This window comes from Camelina sativa, chromosome 9 (genome assembly GCF_030686135.1).
Source record: "Camelina sativa cultivar CO46 ecotype springtype chromosome 9, ASM3068613v1".
NCBI classification, from domain to species: Eukaryota; Viridiplantae; Streptophyta; class Magnoliopsida; order Brassicales; family Brassicaceae; genus Camelina; species Camelina sativa.
The window spans coordinates 33,366,416-33,383,925 of record NC_141888.1 but is presented as its reverse complement, the minus strand read 5'-3'; the positions used below and the strand labels follow the sequence as shown (position 1 = coordinate 33,383,925).

General features: G+C 33.0%; 2 protein-coding genes, 2 long non-coding RNA genes and 1 pseudogene across 8 annotated transcripts in view; 3 read left to right on the top strand and 2 right to left on the bottom strand.

The window, feature by feature from the left end:
• LOC104712536 (non-specific lipid transfer protein GPI-anchored 22) overlaps positions 1-17,510 on the top strand; it is an 81,108-nt gene that overhangs the window by 23,564 nt on the left and 40,034 nt on the right. The window lies entirely within an intron of this gene.
• Positions 4,448-5,430, top strand: LOC104715786 (MADS-box transcription factor PHERES 2 pseudogene; annotated as a pseudogene). Its single transcript, XR_015566733.1, has one exon. The product of XR_015566733.1 is annotated as an MADS-box transcription factor PHERES 2 pseudogene (transcript).
• On the top strand, positions 7,805-10,216 carry LOC104712546 (trihelix transcription factor ENAP2-like). Its single transcript, XM_010429465.2, has 3 exons — positions 7,805-8,920; positions 9,856-9,898; positions 10,016-10,216. The coding sequence occupies exons 1-2, from the start codon at positions 7,987-7,989 to the stop codon at positions 9,894-9,896; spliced, it is 975 nt and encodes a 324-aa protein (XP_010427767.1). The 5' UTR covers positions 7,805-7,986; the 3' UTR covers positions 9,897-9,898; positions 10,016-10,216.
• LOC104712545 (uncharacterized) lies at positions 10,711-12,293 on the bottom strand. Of its 3 annotated transcripts, none has more exons than XR_755530.3 (3): positions 11,705-12,143; positions 11,104-11,216; positions 10,711-11,007 (listed from the first exon to the last, which is right to left on the bottom strand). It is a non-coding gene; the product is annotated as an uncharacterized LOC104712545 (long non-coding RNA). The 3 variants fall into 3 exon arrangements; XR_755529.3 differs by having other exon boundaries at positions 11,819-12,116; XR_015567448.1 differs by lacking the exon at positions 11,104-11,216 and having other exon boundaries at positions 10,711-11,103; positions 11,819-12,293.
• Positions 13,035-14,936, bottom strand: LOC104712544 (uncharacterized). Of its 2 annotated transcripts, none has more exons than XR_015566735.1 (3): positions 14,024-14,155; positions 13,724-13,813; positions 13,035-13,062 (listed from the first exon to the last, which is right to left on the bottom strand). It is a non-coding gene; the product is annotated as an uncharacterized LOC104712544 (long non-coding RNA). The 2 variants fall into 2 exon arrangements; XR_755528.3 differs by lacking the exon at positions 13,035-13,062 and adding an exon at positions 14,269-14,936 and having other exon boundaries at positions 13,473-13,813.

Genomic DNA, 17,510 nt, shown 5'->3' with positions numbered 1-17,510 from the left:
CCTTTTAAATATTTTCTGAAAAGTTGCGATAGATCATTAGAATGGTTATTTATGAAAAGTTACAACTGTTCACTGTAAAGATGTGTTGATTGGAACATTCATATCTTTTGAAATCTATATATTTATCTAATTGAACTGTTTTATTTTTTTTTGTCATGACACAAAATCAACTAAAATTTAAATCTCAACGATTTATATATTTTTCTAAATTATTTTCTAGCATTCATTCTTTTAAAAGTCAAGAAATTTATCTAATTCTTGATTTAACAAAAGATTTTTGGAGTGATGAATCTAATTTACATCTTTTAGTTCATTTTAAATATAAAATTTTGATGAAAATACCTAGAGTGTTTTTCTAAGATTTAGATGGATTACATAGTGAGTTTTTGGATTTGACATTTCAATATATTTAAACCAATCTGAATAAATACCACCAAAAGTTGTGTTTTTTTAATCATACCTTTTGAATATATATTTTAAATTTTTAAAATTGTATGTTTTACAAAAAGTTGCAATTGTTCATTGTAACGATTTTTTTGTAAAATTGCAACTATTCATTGTAGAGTTGTGTTTATTCGAATATTTATATCTTTTGAAATCTATCTGTTTGAACTGTTTTCATTTTTTTGTCATGACACAAAATAATATAAAATTTTAATATCAACAGTTTTTACAGTTTTCTAAATTATTCTCTAGCATTCATTAAGTAAGAAACTCTTCCAATTCTTGATTTAACAAAATATTTTTGGAATGATGAATCTAATTTACAACTTTTAGTTAATTTTAAATATACAAATCTAATGTCTATATATAATTGCAATCCGAATGAATGCCACCAAAATGTATTTTTTCAACCACCTTTTGGATATTTTTTAAACAAATCTGTAGAAAAATTAAATTATGTGTTTTACAAAAAGTTGCGATTATTCATTGTAACGATTTTTTTTTTGGAAAGTTGCAACTGTTCATTGTAGAGTTGTGTTTATTCGAATATTCGTCTCTTCTAAAATTGAGAATTTGTTAAAAATGCCCCTTTTGATATACCCTTTTTCAAAAATACCCTCTTTTCTGGCCATTTTTTTTTTGCCCTCTTTTAATTTTTAATGACTATTTTACCCTTAGATGAAAATTATTTTATTCAATAAAAAGAAAAACAAAATTTTCCCGCCAAAAAATTTCCGACATATTTTCCCGCCAAAAATTTTTCGAAAAAATTTTCCCTTCAAAAAATTTTTGATAAAAAATTTCGGCAAAAAAATTTTCCCGCCAAAATTTTTCCCGCCAAAAAAATTTTACAAGGTTTTTAAAAGGTTTTATAAGGTTTCTACCTTATAAAGCCTTATAAACACCTTGTAAAGGCTTTTACAAGATTTTTTAAAGAGTTTTAAAAGGTTTTTTAAACAACTTGTAAACGCTTTTACAAGATTTTTAAAAGGTTTTAAAAGGTTTTTAAAAGGTTTTTAAAAGGTTTTCAAATGGTTTTTAAAAAGATTTTTAAAAGGTTTTTAAACACCTTGTAAACGCTTTTACAATGTTTTTAATAACCTTGTAAAAGTTTTTACAAGATTTTTAAAAAGGTTTTTAAAAGCGTTTACAAGGTGTTTAAAAACCTTTTAAAATCATTTACAAGCTTTTTAAAAGCATTTACAATGTTTTTAAAAGCGTTTACAATGTGCTTAAAAACCTTTAAAAAACCTTGTAAACACTTTTAAAAGTTTTTTAAAAGCGTTTACAATGTTTTTAAAAGGTATAAATTTCAATATTTTTGGCGGGAAAAATTTTCGATTTTGGCGGGAAAATTTTTTTTTGGGAAAATTTTTTGATTTTGGCGGGAAAAAAAAAATTTTGGCGGGAAATTTTTTTGGCGGGAAAATATTTTCGATTTTGATGACTGTACATTCTTGCTATCACTAAAAAAGGGTAATTTGGTCATTTTGTATATAAAGAGGGGTAGTTTTAAAAATGGTCAACATGAAGGGGTATTTTTAAAAAAGGGTATGGAAAAAGGATATATTTGTCTTTTTGAACTGTTTTATTTTTTTGCCTTGACACAAAATAATATAAAATTTCAATATCAACAGCTTTTACAGCTTTCTAAATTGTTTTCTGGCATTCATTATTTTAAAAGTAAAAATATTCCTCCGATTCTTGATTTAACAAAAGATTTTTGGAATGACAAATCTAATTTACAAATTTTAGTTAATTTTTAATATAAAAATTTCATGAAAATACTTAGAGTTTTTTTTTCAAGAGTTACATGGATTATATAGTGAGTTTTTGAATTTGACTTCTCAATATGGTAATAAAGATGTCTTCTACTTAAAAGCAGTTTATATGGGTTATTAGGTGAAACGAAGTGCAGACACAACATTTGCGATTTATCGGTTTATTGTAAAGTTGTGTCTTTTCACTATATTTTATTTATATCTTTTCATCACAACTTTTCGGTCTAATAGGTGTGTCTATTTAAATAGTCATGTCTTTTAGTCCATTTTATGTTGAATCTAAATAATTAAATATCTAATATTCAACGTGATTTTATCAACTAACTTAAAAATTTAGAAATAATTATAGCAATAGAGAAATTTAATACAACTTAATATAGAATTTACAGTTGCGTCTATTTTTAACGTAACTTTTTGTTAAAAAAATAGTTTAATATTTAAAAATAAGAATAACAATCTGAATAAATACGAACAACAGTTGCGACTTTGCTTAGTATTGTTTTGTAAGAAAATTGTTATATCCTTTTTTAAACTCAAACAGTTGTATCTATTCATTTCAGAGTTGTGTCTTTTCACTATATTTAATTCATATTTTTTCATCACAACTTTTCGTTCTAATAGGTGTGTCTATTTAAATAGTCATGGTTTTTGAACTTTCTATATATTTGTCTTTTTCGTCAATAACTAACAAATCAATCGTTGAAACAAGTTTTCCGTTTTTATGTTTAATCTAAATAATTTAAATATTAATATCTAATATTCAACGTTATTCTATAATCTAACAAAAATTTTAGAAATAATTATAGCAATATAGAAATTTAATAAAACTTAATATAGAATTTATAGTTCGTTGCATCTATTTATAGTAACTTTTCGTTAAAAATTATTTTAATATTTAAAATTTATACTTCTTCCGTTTCAAAATATAGGATGTTTAAGGTAAAAGCACACATATTAAGATAGTTTATTTTTCTTTTAAAAAGTATCATATATATTTAAATTAATAAAATTTCAACTAATCATAATGAAGACTGTAAAAAAATGATTAGAGAACATCTTATATTTTGATCATAAAAATGATTACAGAACAACTAATCATAAAATTTGCATGGAAAATTACAAAACATCTTATATTTTGAAACAAAAAAGAGAGGCCAAAACATCTTATATATTAAAACGGAGGGAGTATTATTTTGTTTTTAATTATATTTATTTAACTGAAAATTATATTTACTCATTACAACCATTAGTTCAATATTCTCAGTTAGGATTACTTTGTCATAATAATTTTTTATTGTAGCTTTACCATAATTATTCATAAAAAATCTTATATTTATAATACTTTAAACAATATTTTTTGCAAAGTTGCGTCTATTCTACATAATATTTTTAGTTATAAATTTTCATTTTGATGGTTGTATTTTTTGTAACAGTTTATGTTTAATGTTTATGTATTCAAACTATTTTATTACATTCAAGTGATTTTATAATGTATAATTTTAAATTTTATTTACTTTGTTTTCTAAAATATTTCCTCCGCGACATCGCGGGGGGTCTGAGTCCTAGTGTAAATAGTAGTAGGATAGATTAATATTTTATTTTTTATCCATATAATAAATCATAAATTAATTAATAATCGGACACCTAAACTAATTGATGTATAAGCCACTATATAGTTGAACAAAATCAAGAGTGTAGATGGTTCTTGTCGTTTAAATGTCTTACAACTGATTTTTTTATAACATATAATATAGTACATTATCTATATTGTTATTTTCTATTCCACAAATATTTTTCTTTTTGTAACTTTTTTTGTCACTTTACATTTTATCCATTTAAATTGGTATTTAATATGAAAATTACAAAAATTAGATTTCTACATCGTATATATTGTAAATTAATTTTCATATAACTTTTTACTAACGTGGACATCCTAAATAAAAATATATCTCACATTACATATGTGAATGCAAAATTTACCCTTAATACAATATCTCTATCTTCACGTCCCATAAAAAGTATACTATCTAAATAGGATTACTTACTATCTTTAAAATGATAGGGTTATCATTTTATATTCAATCAAATGCCTACACGTAGGAGTGGAACGGATACGATATCTGAGAATTCAACCAAATCTAAAACTATGAGGGAGCAAGGAAATAAACCCTAATGGGTAAAAAGCATATTTCATTTCCTATATAAACACCTCATGCCACCAAAACAAAACACACACCAAAGATAGTGAACATGAGAAGAAAAACGAAATATTCGCTTATAGAAGATGAAGCATCGAGAAAAAGAAGCTTCATCAAACGGAAAAAAGGGATGATGAAGAAACTTGCTCAGCTGTCGACTCTCTGTGATATCAAGACGTGTGCGGTTATCTACAGCCCGTATAACGCAGACCCTGAGGCTTGGCCATCAAGAGAAGGCACTGAGAAAGTGATATCAGATTTTATGGAGGTTCCGACGGACGATCGGAATAAAAGGATGTTTGATCAAGAACGTTCTCTCCGTGTGAGGATTGCTAAAGAGGAAGCGAAATTGCGAAAAATGCGTACTAAGAACCAAAATTTTGAGATTCAAAATATTATGTTTGGTTGTCTTAGAGGAGAAATTGATGTGCATAAGCTTGGTGAAAAGGATTATCAGGATTTAAGTTCTTTTATTGATACTTATATAAACAAGCTTACTTGCAGGAGGCAGAACCTTATGGAGAATGGTGAATCTTCTTCTCATTTACCTCCTTCTGTTGTTGCAGATGCAGTTGTTGCCCCTACTGGAGATTATGATCACATGAATCAAAATCAAAATCAGCTGAATTTGATTCAACGCCAAAGTGATTTTCTTATTGAGCTTTTTCGACAGATTCCACAGAAAATTCATCAATTCAATATGAATATGAATCTGGATTTGAATCTGAATCTGAATCTGAACTCGAACCAAAATATGATTTTGGATTTGAATCAAATTCCTAATGTTGAAGAGGATGATGATCTTGCTATCGCCGCTGCTGATGTTGGTGCTCCTAACACCACCAACAATTGATTTAGAGTTAAAAAGGGAGTTGTTTTTTCTTCTATCTAAGTGAAGTATTCGTTTGTAATTGTGTTTTCGTCATTTGAAAGACAAAACTTCTATGTAATATCTTTTTGGTTTCTATTTTCTTTTTGTAATAATAATTAAAGGTTTTGCTTTTAAAGTCGTTTTTATGTTATTTGCTTGGAAAAATCTTAATTTTATTTTAAAATTTTTAATCATATCGAAGAAAAGAAACTAGCTAGTAGTTATGTTTCAATGGTAGGTTTGGTTCATCAATTCAATGTGAAAACAAATAAATAAAGAAGGTTTTTTTAGTAAATTTGGCTACTGATGTGATTCCTACATATTGTCGAGAACTATATTCAATATCATATAAATAACACATAATATTATGAAAACAATCTGTAAACCCCATTAACTTTCATATAGCACCACAAACCCACAGATTCTGAACTTCGATCTCTGTCCACACAATTTAGAAGTTGAAAACCAGTTTTTCCCTAATTCGAAAGTTTGAATCCTTGGCCCCCCGTAATGGTTAGTTAATGCGGTTTATTACAAAAAATCTACGTCAAACCAAAAATCGAATATAATATACCAAATTGAGACGCGATTCGAGTTATTCACAACCCAAAATATATACCCAGTTAGAAGAATCCCCAAATTGAAAATTTTAGAACCTAGTATCATATAATACTACTAAACTAAATGTTCTGATTATTTCTCCCAACATCCAGTTTTTGTTTGTTTTTTTTTTTTTTCTTGACAATCAAACCCCAATATATTAAGTTATCGGAAATGACTTTCTTCGAGAGAGAGCTAATTAGGTACCGACAAGCTTACATAGAAAAAACAGAAACTTCGTGCTCTTGTACATTTCGCAAGTTTATTGGCACATATATTATCCTCTCGAGGAATATATCTAATACTAAAGTTAGCAAATCTATCTCTGAAATGAATAAAATTTTTCAATTCTGATGAAAAGGTCGGCCAATCTTCAATATTAGACGTCATCATGAAGAGGTCTAAACAATCTGTAGCAAAGAGAGCTTTATCTAAGTTCAAGGCCAGCAGACACTTCATAGCCCAAACAAGGGTGTCTAACTCTGCCTGTAAGGGGGATAGGCTTCTACGTGAACCTTTAAGCCCAATGTGCAAAGAATCTATCACCGATAGAAGCAATCCAGCCGTGTCCACTCCTATCCACCTCTGTATGCCAAGATCTGTCTATAAAACATACAAGGCAATCTTGTGGGATTTGAGTCGATATACCCGCTTCTACTAACCATGATGGTATGTCTCTATTGTTTGCTCTTCTCCAAACTTCTTCTTTTTGGATAGTTTTCTCCAGAGTATCTGGCGGAGACCAGAGCCGTGCCTTAGTTATAAGTTTTGAAACATTCGCCTACGGCCTCTCTTTTCCTAGAAACATTAAAGTGCCAATTTTAAAATAATACTATTGTAAGTTTAGCCCATACTATGTATGTAAACGTGATTTTACATATATAATCAAGTACAATTCTAATTTACTTTTAAATAAAACTACTCACACAAACTAAACTTAAGATTTGAAATTAAAAATGAGGTTAAGTAATATGGACTTTTCATTTTATTGTTCATTGAATTGTTTTAGATGTTGTATACTTGCTAAAATGATATTCACGGTCATCCTAAATTCTATTTTTTATCCACTTTTGAGAAAACATGCATATAGCATACACAATTAAATTTTAAGTTGATTTTTACAATTCATCTGTTGTGCCTCCGGCCTTCATTATCGTTGTCACGGCTCTGGCGGAGACTCGGATATATTTTCAAAAACTTTCTTGTTTCTTGCCTTCCAGATCTACCACAACATCCAACAGAACGTCCTCAAGTTTTGATCAATTGCACCAAAATCTACCACATCCATATAGAAAATCAGAGGTTGCAAATTTTGATCAATTGCACCAACATCCAGTTTATTAGCCCATTTTGTAATGTATCAATAACTTACAAAAAAAGTTATCGTCTAATGACTAAAAAAGATGAATCAAACATCTAAATTATTCAGTTACCTTGATTTTTCCTTACAATTTCAGAAAATTCACCATGCTATAAATTATTCAGTTACATACTATCTACGGTCGATACCAATTCATTTCTTACGTTAAAACCATATATTCTAATTAATTTAGACAAAAATGGAAAATATCAACCAAAACCATACATATTACCAACGAATCCTTATCTTGCGATAATTTTCATCTGTCAAAAAAAAATCAACGCAAAATTGACTAACCTAATAAACCATTAAATAAACGTGTTATACATTTAGAAGCCTAAAACATTATGAAGTTTTATTATAATTAAACTAGACTATGAAATTTCACATGTTTTTTTCCATAAAATATTAAAATGAAATATTTCAATCAAAAAAATAAGAGTCAAAAAAAAAAAAAAAAAAAAAAAGTCTTAGCTCTTGTCTTGAGTAAAAAAATAAAACCAAAATTACGATATACAGTATATATAAATTAACTGGAGCTGGCTCGTTTAGCTCACACGGCTTAATACATACATGCACACAACGCTTAACGCTGGTTAGTTTTGTTTTTTTAAAATACACTTCGTTCCTCCTCAATTCCGTTTCCGTTTCCGTCACCGTCACCGTCCACCTTCCGTTTTATCTCATCCTCACCGTTCGTCTTCTCCGATCTAGCTCACCGTCGTCAACCGTATGATGGACTCCGTTCACGATTCCTTTTCGCCGGGATCTTCTCGTCCTTCGCCGTCGACGCTTTCTCGTGAAGATTGCTGGAGCGAGGAAGCGACCTTCACGCTCATCCAAGCCTGGGGTAATCGCTTCGTCGAGCTTAGCCGTGGTAATCTCCGTCAAAAACACTGGCAAGAGGTCGCTAACGCCGTTAACGACCGTCACTTCAACTCCGGCCGAAACGTTTCCGCCGCCAAATCGCAGCCGTATCGCACCGACGTTCAGTGTAAAAACCGGATCGATACTTTGAAGAAGAAGTACAAAGTCGAGAAGGCTAGGGTTTCCGATTCTAATCCCGGCTCCTACGTCAGCCCTTGGCCTTTCTTCTCCGCTCTCGATGACCTTCTCCGGGAAAGCTTCCCGACGTCTAGTACTCCTGATTCAACTGATAACCACAACCCCAACCTGAGGCTATCACTTCCGATGGCGATTATTCCGGTTCCCGTCGCTCCACGATCGGCGATCCCAAGACGTCCGGCGACTTCTCCGGCGATTATACCTCACGTCGGCGACGATTTACTCGGATTTCGCGGAAATCTTAACGCATTCGCTGCAGCCGCGGCGGCGGCGGCGTGTCCGGCGTCTGAGGATGATTCTGAAGGTTCAAGGTCTAGATCGAGCGGCGGTGGTCGTAGCGGAAGTAACAACAAGAAGCGGGAGAGGGAAATTGAGAAGAAGCAAGGTTACAAGGAAGTTGCCGACGCAATTGAGAGGCTTGGACAGATATACGAAAGAGTCGAGGAGAGGAAGAGGAAGGAAATGGTGGAACTGGAGAAGCAGAGGATGAGATTCGCTAAGGAATTGGAATGTCATAGGATGCAGCTCTTCACTGAGATGCAGGTTCGTCTTCACAAGCTCCGGCGTACCTCTGGCTCCAAAGGACCCACTTCCTCCGCCGGTGAGACCTGATACCTTTATCTCTCTCTCCCTCACCGTATATCGCAATTATGTGTCCTGCTTCATTGTCTTAGCTCTGTAACAGTAGCTCATTTGATTTTACATTATACTATTATATAGCATAAGAGTGGACTTTGCTTGTGATTCTCTGTGCCAATGAAGTATAATGAAACTGTTGGTAATGAAAACAAATTGATTTCGCACATAGATGATGAATCTGAATCGGGAAAAAGTAATTAGTAGCAGCAAGTATTGGTATCTATGATGAGTAGGAGGTCCTGGTTCTGGTTACATCACTCTTTAATTTGTAGCATTGTTAATTATACCTTGAGACTGGAAACATCCTCACAATGACTGACATGAGCTAAAAATTTGAATCTGCTTCTGTTTTTGCTGCTATAGCTTAAGCACGAGTGCTTTTATATAATGGTACGATGATGATTTCCTCTATTGCTTATCTATTTTAAGTGTGACGGCCAAGAACTGTTTCCCCTTCATATACATTGCTGAGATTTTGGTGATTGAGAAGATTGTGAGTTTACATACTAATTGCTTCGAAAGTTAGGAAATAATGGTATCGATGTTTGAAAAGACAATTCATGATATGTTGGAGAATCAGGTTTGATTTAGAGGGACAATGCTTGAGATATGTTGCTGAAGAATGAATCTGAGAGAACAAACTATATAGTATGGACACATGATAGATAGGTCAAAGAGACTTGCAGCCATTGAGATGTAGTCTCAAATCCTTGCCTGCAACTTGGCTTGGCATAATTCGTTTATTTTTTCGTTTGGTTCATAGTTCTCGACTTGTTAGTCTAACACCTGCACCTGTTAATTTTGATGAAATTCTCTTTGGATTACATGTTTGAAACTAATAATCAGCAAGAGTATGTATATGTATGAATAGTAAGTGAAAATTTTCTGTGTATGCAGCTCTCGAGTATGGGATGATGGATTTCCCTAGTTACTTCTAAGGGTAGGCTCTTTTTTTATATTTACTTTCAAACGTGTAAATCCCAGAGTCATGATTTGAACTATTGGGCTAACTCTTTGATTCAGTTTTCTGCTTGTTTTTTTTTTTTCTTCCGGGCAGCATCGAGTTTGTGATTGATGTAGAAGAAGAGATAAGTCAGTATCTAAATGGGTCTATAACCCAACCATGTGGTCAAAGAAAAAGAGAAAGGAGTTTTGTCACTTTTTATTTTATTTTTTTTTTGTAAATTTTACCGTTTCAGTTTAAGGAGATTACTATTCCAACAATTTTTTTTTTCTAGTAAAAATGTGATTTTATAAAGTGGTCCTCAAATGTTATGAGTGTTTCGGGTACACCCTAGAATTTCGAAGATTTTAGGTACTTTAACAATAACAAACAGTAGATTTCACTCTTGTTTTGTAATAAGCATGACCTCCCAAGACCATACAAGTAATTAAACTAAATTGCGTTTTATCGGTAAGCTATGTGCCTATGTCTTGTATTGTTAATTGTTACCACTTCACCACCATCGAGGCATCAATCCATCATCATTCTAAAGACATGTTTATAGGGAGATTAGTTTAGGGTGTTCTTAGAGTATAAATATTGTAAAAATAATGTAAAATCAGTTGTTAAGAATTTTTGTTGAGAAGTTAGTTATTGGGAGAACATGTGTAAGATCTTAAGATTTAATAATATAATATTCTTATAGAAATTTAAGAATATTTAATAAATACAAAGATTAATGTGATCATAAATAATTTAAGATTGTTTTTTGTTTAGGGAAGCAAATGTTAGTCTTGTTGAGAGAAATGTTTGTTTTTGATCTTGTGAAACCTTGTGCTCCTTCTCATATATATAGAGTGATCAAAGTATATTGAGTGATCAAAGGCAAATAATAAACATCACGGGTTCACAAAATTCAATACCATATTGAGACAATGAAAGTCTAAATGAATCTGCTGCTTACAAGAAAACGAAAAGCATACTGTGAGAGATGAGAGTTCAGAAAGAAAGAAGAAGAAAACACTGAACACTGAAAACACTGCTCCCTTTCTTTGCTAGTAGAAGCCAGTCTCAACTCTTCTGTAGAATTAGTGAAAATACACGATCTGTTCATAAAGATTCCAATGTTTTAGATTTAATTAGGCCATTCAAACTCAAGATCACCGACAAGCTAGTGTGTGGAGATTTGCTTCCTCTTTTACCTGTATTGATTACCCACATCAGGACCTTGTCCAAACACTTGTCTAGAATCATGACTAGACCAGAATACATCTAAAAGTTGACGATAACCAATGATCCTTGGATCGTATTCAACCTGAAGACAGTTACAGAGCAAGAGCAACACAAATCTAGAGAATCAGTAACTTAAAAACCAGCTCACAAGGATTATTTTCAAACAGAGCAGATGAACATAGACAATTTAGGTTAACCTCAATCACATATACGCTGACCAAAGCTCAGCAAAACAAGCTTAAATCATATCGAACAAAAGAAAAGAGGCAACAGATCAATTTAGTTTAACTTCAATCACACTTACAATATAACGAAAACTCAACAAAACAAGCTCAATCAGCTACATAATCTACCAATCAGGCTATTAAGATAGACCATTGCGGATCTTAAGCATCTACCAATCGTCGTCTGCACAAATTTCTAAATCCAATCGAATACTATTAAGTAGAGCAAATCAAATCGAACAACATAGGCACTACATCAGCAGCTCAACCCACAGATTCAGTATAGGCAATGGGGATAACGAAGTAAACATTGGATCAATCCTCAAATGGAGAAAAAGAAACCAACCTGTACGGACTCGGCGTGATCACCCAAGTTCCGAAACCCTAAATCAAACTTTCCCCAAATTCGAAACCCTAAAACCAAATGAAACAGAGAAGACGACGAGACAGAGGAGATTACCTAGCCGACGAGACAGAGGAGACAGAGAAGACGACGAGATCTTGAGCTTCGCGACACAGAGGAGATCTCTAGACTTCGCGAGACAGAGGAGACGATGATAATCGGTGGATCCGGAGTAGACGACGAGACGAGGAGACGAGGAGACGACGAGGAGACGGTCGCCCCGGTGTTTCAATCGCCGGACAGAGGAGAAGACGATGAGGAAAAAAAAATCTCTCGTGATTTCGCCTGTTAGATTTTTCAGAGAGAAGAAGAAAAATAAAAAAGAAACGTCGAATGAAATGAAAAAAAAAATAAAAAGTTTCTTTCGTTTACCAGCTGACACGTCAGCAGAAGAACACATGAAGAACAGATCTTAATTAAGATCATTTCATCTGATCTTGTGGGCACTATTCACTAAATTTTAATTTTTTAAGGCTCAAGATCACATGGGGTGATCCCCTATAAACATGGCCTAAGACCATCATTAATGGAGCAATCCACCATAGTTACTCTCATATTATTTAATTATATAAATAATCATAAATTAAGTAAAGCAATTCTAAAAGAACTTAAGCAAAATCAGCCTATTACTAGAGAACTCCAAAGAAGGTTACTCAAGCATTTAAATAATAATTTTTAAAATTGTATTTATTAATTATAAAACTTTAATTATTTAAAATGATAAAGCAATTATTTAATTTGTTATTATTACATAAAATAGAAAACAATAAAATTTTACAAACTTTGGAATATTAAACATATTTTACAAAATTCGGAATAGTAAACATATTTAATAAAATTTGAAATATTAAATAATATTTTTTAATTTTTGTTAATTAATTCTTAAATTTAAAAAATTTAAAATGATAAACAATTATTTAATTTTTTTATATTGCATAAAATAGAAAACAATAAAATTTTACAAACTTTGGAATATTAAACAATAAAAACAGAAAAGGAACTTCAGCTTCACGGTCAAGTAACTCAGTTTTGCTTACACCATACACCCTGACTATGTTTTCTAGAATCTACAACACAAAAGGGAAAAGGAAAAAAAACATGAAGCGACTAACTTTTGATTCTTGTTAAAAGCCAGATTTAACAAACATTAACAGATGCATTCTTTAAACAAGAAAAACGTACAGTATCGGGTCGCATGAATAAACTATTCCAAGCCTTTGTATTTCCACCAGCTTCCGATGCCTTTTTTTTGTTCCTCTCTCTTTTGCTTGAATGTTTTTGGCAGGTTAGAAGTGTCATTCCTGTTGAGAAGGCCAGGCCCGGCCCACCCATAAAGCAGCTAAAACATTTGCTTTAGGCCACACAATATATTAATTGTTTTAGGGCTATAAAAGATTAGGTAGGTCAGCTGTGTCTCTGTGTCTTGCAATTAATTAGCATGTCTTCGGTTCGAACCAGCTACTCTGCACCTTATTATTACCTTTTTATTCCCCTTTTACAGTTTTTTTTTTTTTTTGCGTTTGATTACGTTTTTGTTTTCTTCTTTTTTTGGTAAGAGACTAAGAGTTGTCGGGAAAATTTCAATTAATTTTGTTAAATTCCTGTTTTTAACAAAAAAATCTTCAAATATTAGATTCTACTAGATATATAAATATTCAACTTCTTCAAACAAAACTAAAGCTAATCAATGAATTTGCTGCAATGAAAGTTAGAAAATTTGTTTTTTTAGATTGTTTTACATTGTTAAAGTATTCAATAACTTTTTAAAATATTTTTTAAAAATATTTTTGTATTTTAGTGAAAAAAAAAAATTCTTAGATTTTACATAGAAAATATGCTTTAGGCCACCAAAATCCAAGGACCGGCTCTGAGAAGGGCCATGTTAAACAACTAATGGAAAATCTGGTTCACAAAAATATTACAAGTTGAAAGACCGAAACTTAGAAAGGGTAGGCCACTGACACTTGTTTATCAGACGTTTCACGGTGCTTGGCTGGAAAAATATGCAACAACCGGCCCTGGAAAATTGAGTTATCTAATTCCTCCATTGCCCTGCATCACCATCAAATGTTTTAAACCCTGAACTAACAGCTAGAGATCAACATAAGGTTACTTCTTGAAAAGCAATTACTCAGACCTCAAGGGGTAACCAACAGCAACAAAATCAACATAACGCTACTTCTTGCAAAGCAATTACTCAGACCTCAAGGGGTAACCAACAGCAAAAATCAGCATAAGGCTACTTTTTGACATGAATAATACCTTGCCGCACATTCCGGAATCGGGTAAAGGATGTAGGCAATTCCTTTGGACCTTTTCGTCTCCTTGTCAAGAACAAGATGGACTTCTGATATCTCACCAAATTTGCTTAAATGTTCCATAAGCTCTTCTTCTCTATTGCATGAGATTATTGACGAGAATCAAAGATGTATAAGATTAATAACAGATAGATAAACAGAAAACAGGGTATATAAAAAGAGCAGAAGATGAACAAGACAATCCCGTACGTTGCAATGTAAGGCAGGTTATGGACGAAAAGGCGATCAGTGTCAAGAACATCATCATTGTCATCATCACGAAAAGGCGACCAGCTTTAAACATCATCACATATATACGAGAAGTATCAAGAAAAGACTTGTTGAAATACTTGATAGCTTCTTGAGCTTCTTCAGCACTACGATATCAAATAAAAGCAAATTGTCTACTCTTCCCATCATTGGAAAGCAAAAAGTACAAAAATAACAGAGACTGATTTCAGAGAATCAATAAAGGAACAAAATTTAGTTGTGAGAAGGCTCGAATTTGGTTTTGAAAGAGCATGTTCTTGCAACTGTAGAATTGAAGGGCGAATTTAATCTGCCGCCGACGACGAGAGAGGGCAACGCGAAGAAGAAGACGAAAGGCGGTTTTTAGATCGGAGTGGATATTCCGATGAAGAATTTGAAGGAATGGATGACAAAGCTCAAAGATGAATTGGGTCTGGAACTATGGATTGATTTTTCTGAATCGCCTTCGATTCGCCGTCTGGATCGACATAGAAGAGAGAGGATCGAGCAAGAAGAGAGAAGAAAGAAAAAAAACAATTCCTTTTTGTATTTTTGCGTCCACGAATCAAAATAGGCCACGTTGTGTTACTCTCTGGGTTGCTCAATTCCTTCCCAGAGAATCGATTCTCTACTTAATTGACCAAAAATGAGTTTTTAATTTAGTTTTTGGGCCCAAATGAAAGAGTAACCATAAGAGTACCTCCCACTAATGGTGCTCTAAGGATTTGGTGACCCAAAGTGATTGTTTAAATTTCCACGTCATTATAGTTATTTAAAGTCAGCGACTAATTTGATTATTACCATAATTTTCTTTTTATTTCGAAATTTTATGTAAGGAGACGTATAATTTGGTAAAACTTTCTTTAACCTCCTCAACTCAATTGTCTTATATCATTTCACCGTCATTCCGCCATCATAGATAATACTGACAAGTGACGAGGATTGGAGTTGGAGCACTTTACACATAAATACACTAATAACTTCCAACTAGTCCAAAATTTTTCTGGAGCTAAAATTAAAATTTTTCATTGATAAATTAGTCAGCCGTATTGTTTTTTTGATTTTTAATATAAATACAAGTTAAAAAAGCTTATTGTGGTTTCGGGGGAAAACGGCCTACTCCCCCATAAACTTAGTTGCTTTATCGTATTTATACATGAAACTTTGAGTTGTGCTGATAGCTACATGAACTTAACTAAAATTTGAATTTCTTACACGAACAATTTAAAATCGGTCAAAACCTCCAAATCGATAAACGGTGTTACTGTTCCATTAATAAATTCTGACTAAGATGCCATGTAATATCACCAAACGCTGACGTTTCACTCATTTAAAAAAAATTAGATACATAATGATTATATTCCTGGATTCGAACCAATGCTCTCTAGGTCAGACAAATTTACACCTAACCAACTGAACCAAGTACCATTCTTGTAACATCCGCGAACCGGATTATGCGGTTTTGGTAGGAGTGTCGATCGACACCCTTGCGGCATCGATCGACACTACTATTTCTGGGTTCGTCGGGTTTGTTTTAATTCGCGATTTTGGGTTGGTTGGTTTGGTTTAGTTATCTAAACCGAGTATATAAGTGGAGAAGCGACAAATTAAGGGTTTTAGGGTGTCTGGTCGCCGTTTGCAGAGATAGAGAGAGAGGAGAGAGCCTATTGTGATGTGAAGGAGATTAAAGGAGAAAGAGCAGAATCGTTAGGATTTGGGAGGAAATAGTTTCGACATATCAAATCATTCTCAAAGGTAATGAAATTTGGTAGGTTTATTCCCAAGTCTTTCATCGTCATTCTCCTTTTTACAGAAGTAGTTTTGGATTTAAACTCGATGAGTTATTGGCAGTTTTGTGAGTCACGTTTTCTCAGACGCGAGTTGGAACCATCGGGGATTATAATTGAGATCGTGGTCTCGTCTGGTTCCTGATCGTGCTGAAATTTTGTGGGAAGCTTCGTGACGTCTAGGGATAGCTTTTCACCAGAGCGATTTGTTAGTTAACGGTTGGTTTTCATTTTAGGGTTTCGTCTTTGAGACTGTTCTTTTCTGATGTTTCTGTCCAGTTTTGCTATAAGTCGTTTTTGGTTGTGTGGCTTGTTGTAGGGCGTTTCTGGGCTGTTTCAGACGTTAGGAGGGTCTCAACTGGTTGTATTGGTTGTTATAATCAGTTGATAAGGTGAGTGCATGACCATGGCTTATCTAAGCCTGAGAATCCTTTGTTTGCTTGATTTGTTGTGTTTTGTGGTGTTGTTCTTGCTTGTGGTGGTTGTGTTATGGTTATTATAGGTTCCTGAGGCTTTTGGGAGAGTTTGGGACAAATTTTAGGCGGATTGAAACGGAAATTCGTCGTTCGGATTCGTGCAGTTCGCGTCTGCGAAGGGAGTGTCGATCGACACCAGTTTGGTGTCGGTCGACATCATGTTTGGCCAGTGTCGATCGACACCTCTCTGGTGTCGGTTGACACCAAGTTGCTTGTTTCGTGATTTTTCCTGGTTTGTTTGTGTTTGGTTGTCATTTGTTAAGCATTGGTTTTTCAGTTGCTTGTGTGTATAGCCCAGTAGATGGGAGGATTGCCTCACTAAGTATTTGTGATAATACTTACGCATCTCAATTGTTGTTTGTGGTGTGCAGGTTTGTGTTGTGGAATCATGGCGATGAGGAGGAGGATGATCTAGAGTCTCGTTTGTGTGTTATTGGATTGTTGGATATGTTGTTGGAAGCTTGGATAGAGATATGCTAGGTTGATGGGTAGAATGCTTAGGATTGTTATTGTATTGATGTTGTAATGGTTTTGTATGGTTGGTATGTTTCCGCTGTGTGTACTGATTGTTATTAGTTGGAAAAATGTTTGTCAGCTACTTGAAGTATACCCCAACAAATAGCCACACATACAAACAATATAAATGTCTTCTTAACTACGTCAACTATTGTCATCACATAAGGACATCCATAAACAAACATAGGTTATGTGTACAACACCATAAACATTCTATTCCGGTGGTTGGTTCACCGGAGTCCGGCATTGACCAGTATTGACCGATATTGACCAGTTTTAACCGGTGTTGACCAGTGTTGACCGGCGTTGACCAGAAAAAAAATTCAAAATTTTTTTTTTTCTTTTTTCCTTATAAAATTATTTTTTCATGTATTTTTGATAAATAAATAAAAAGATAAATGATTTTTATAATTACAAAAACAAA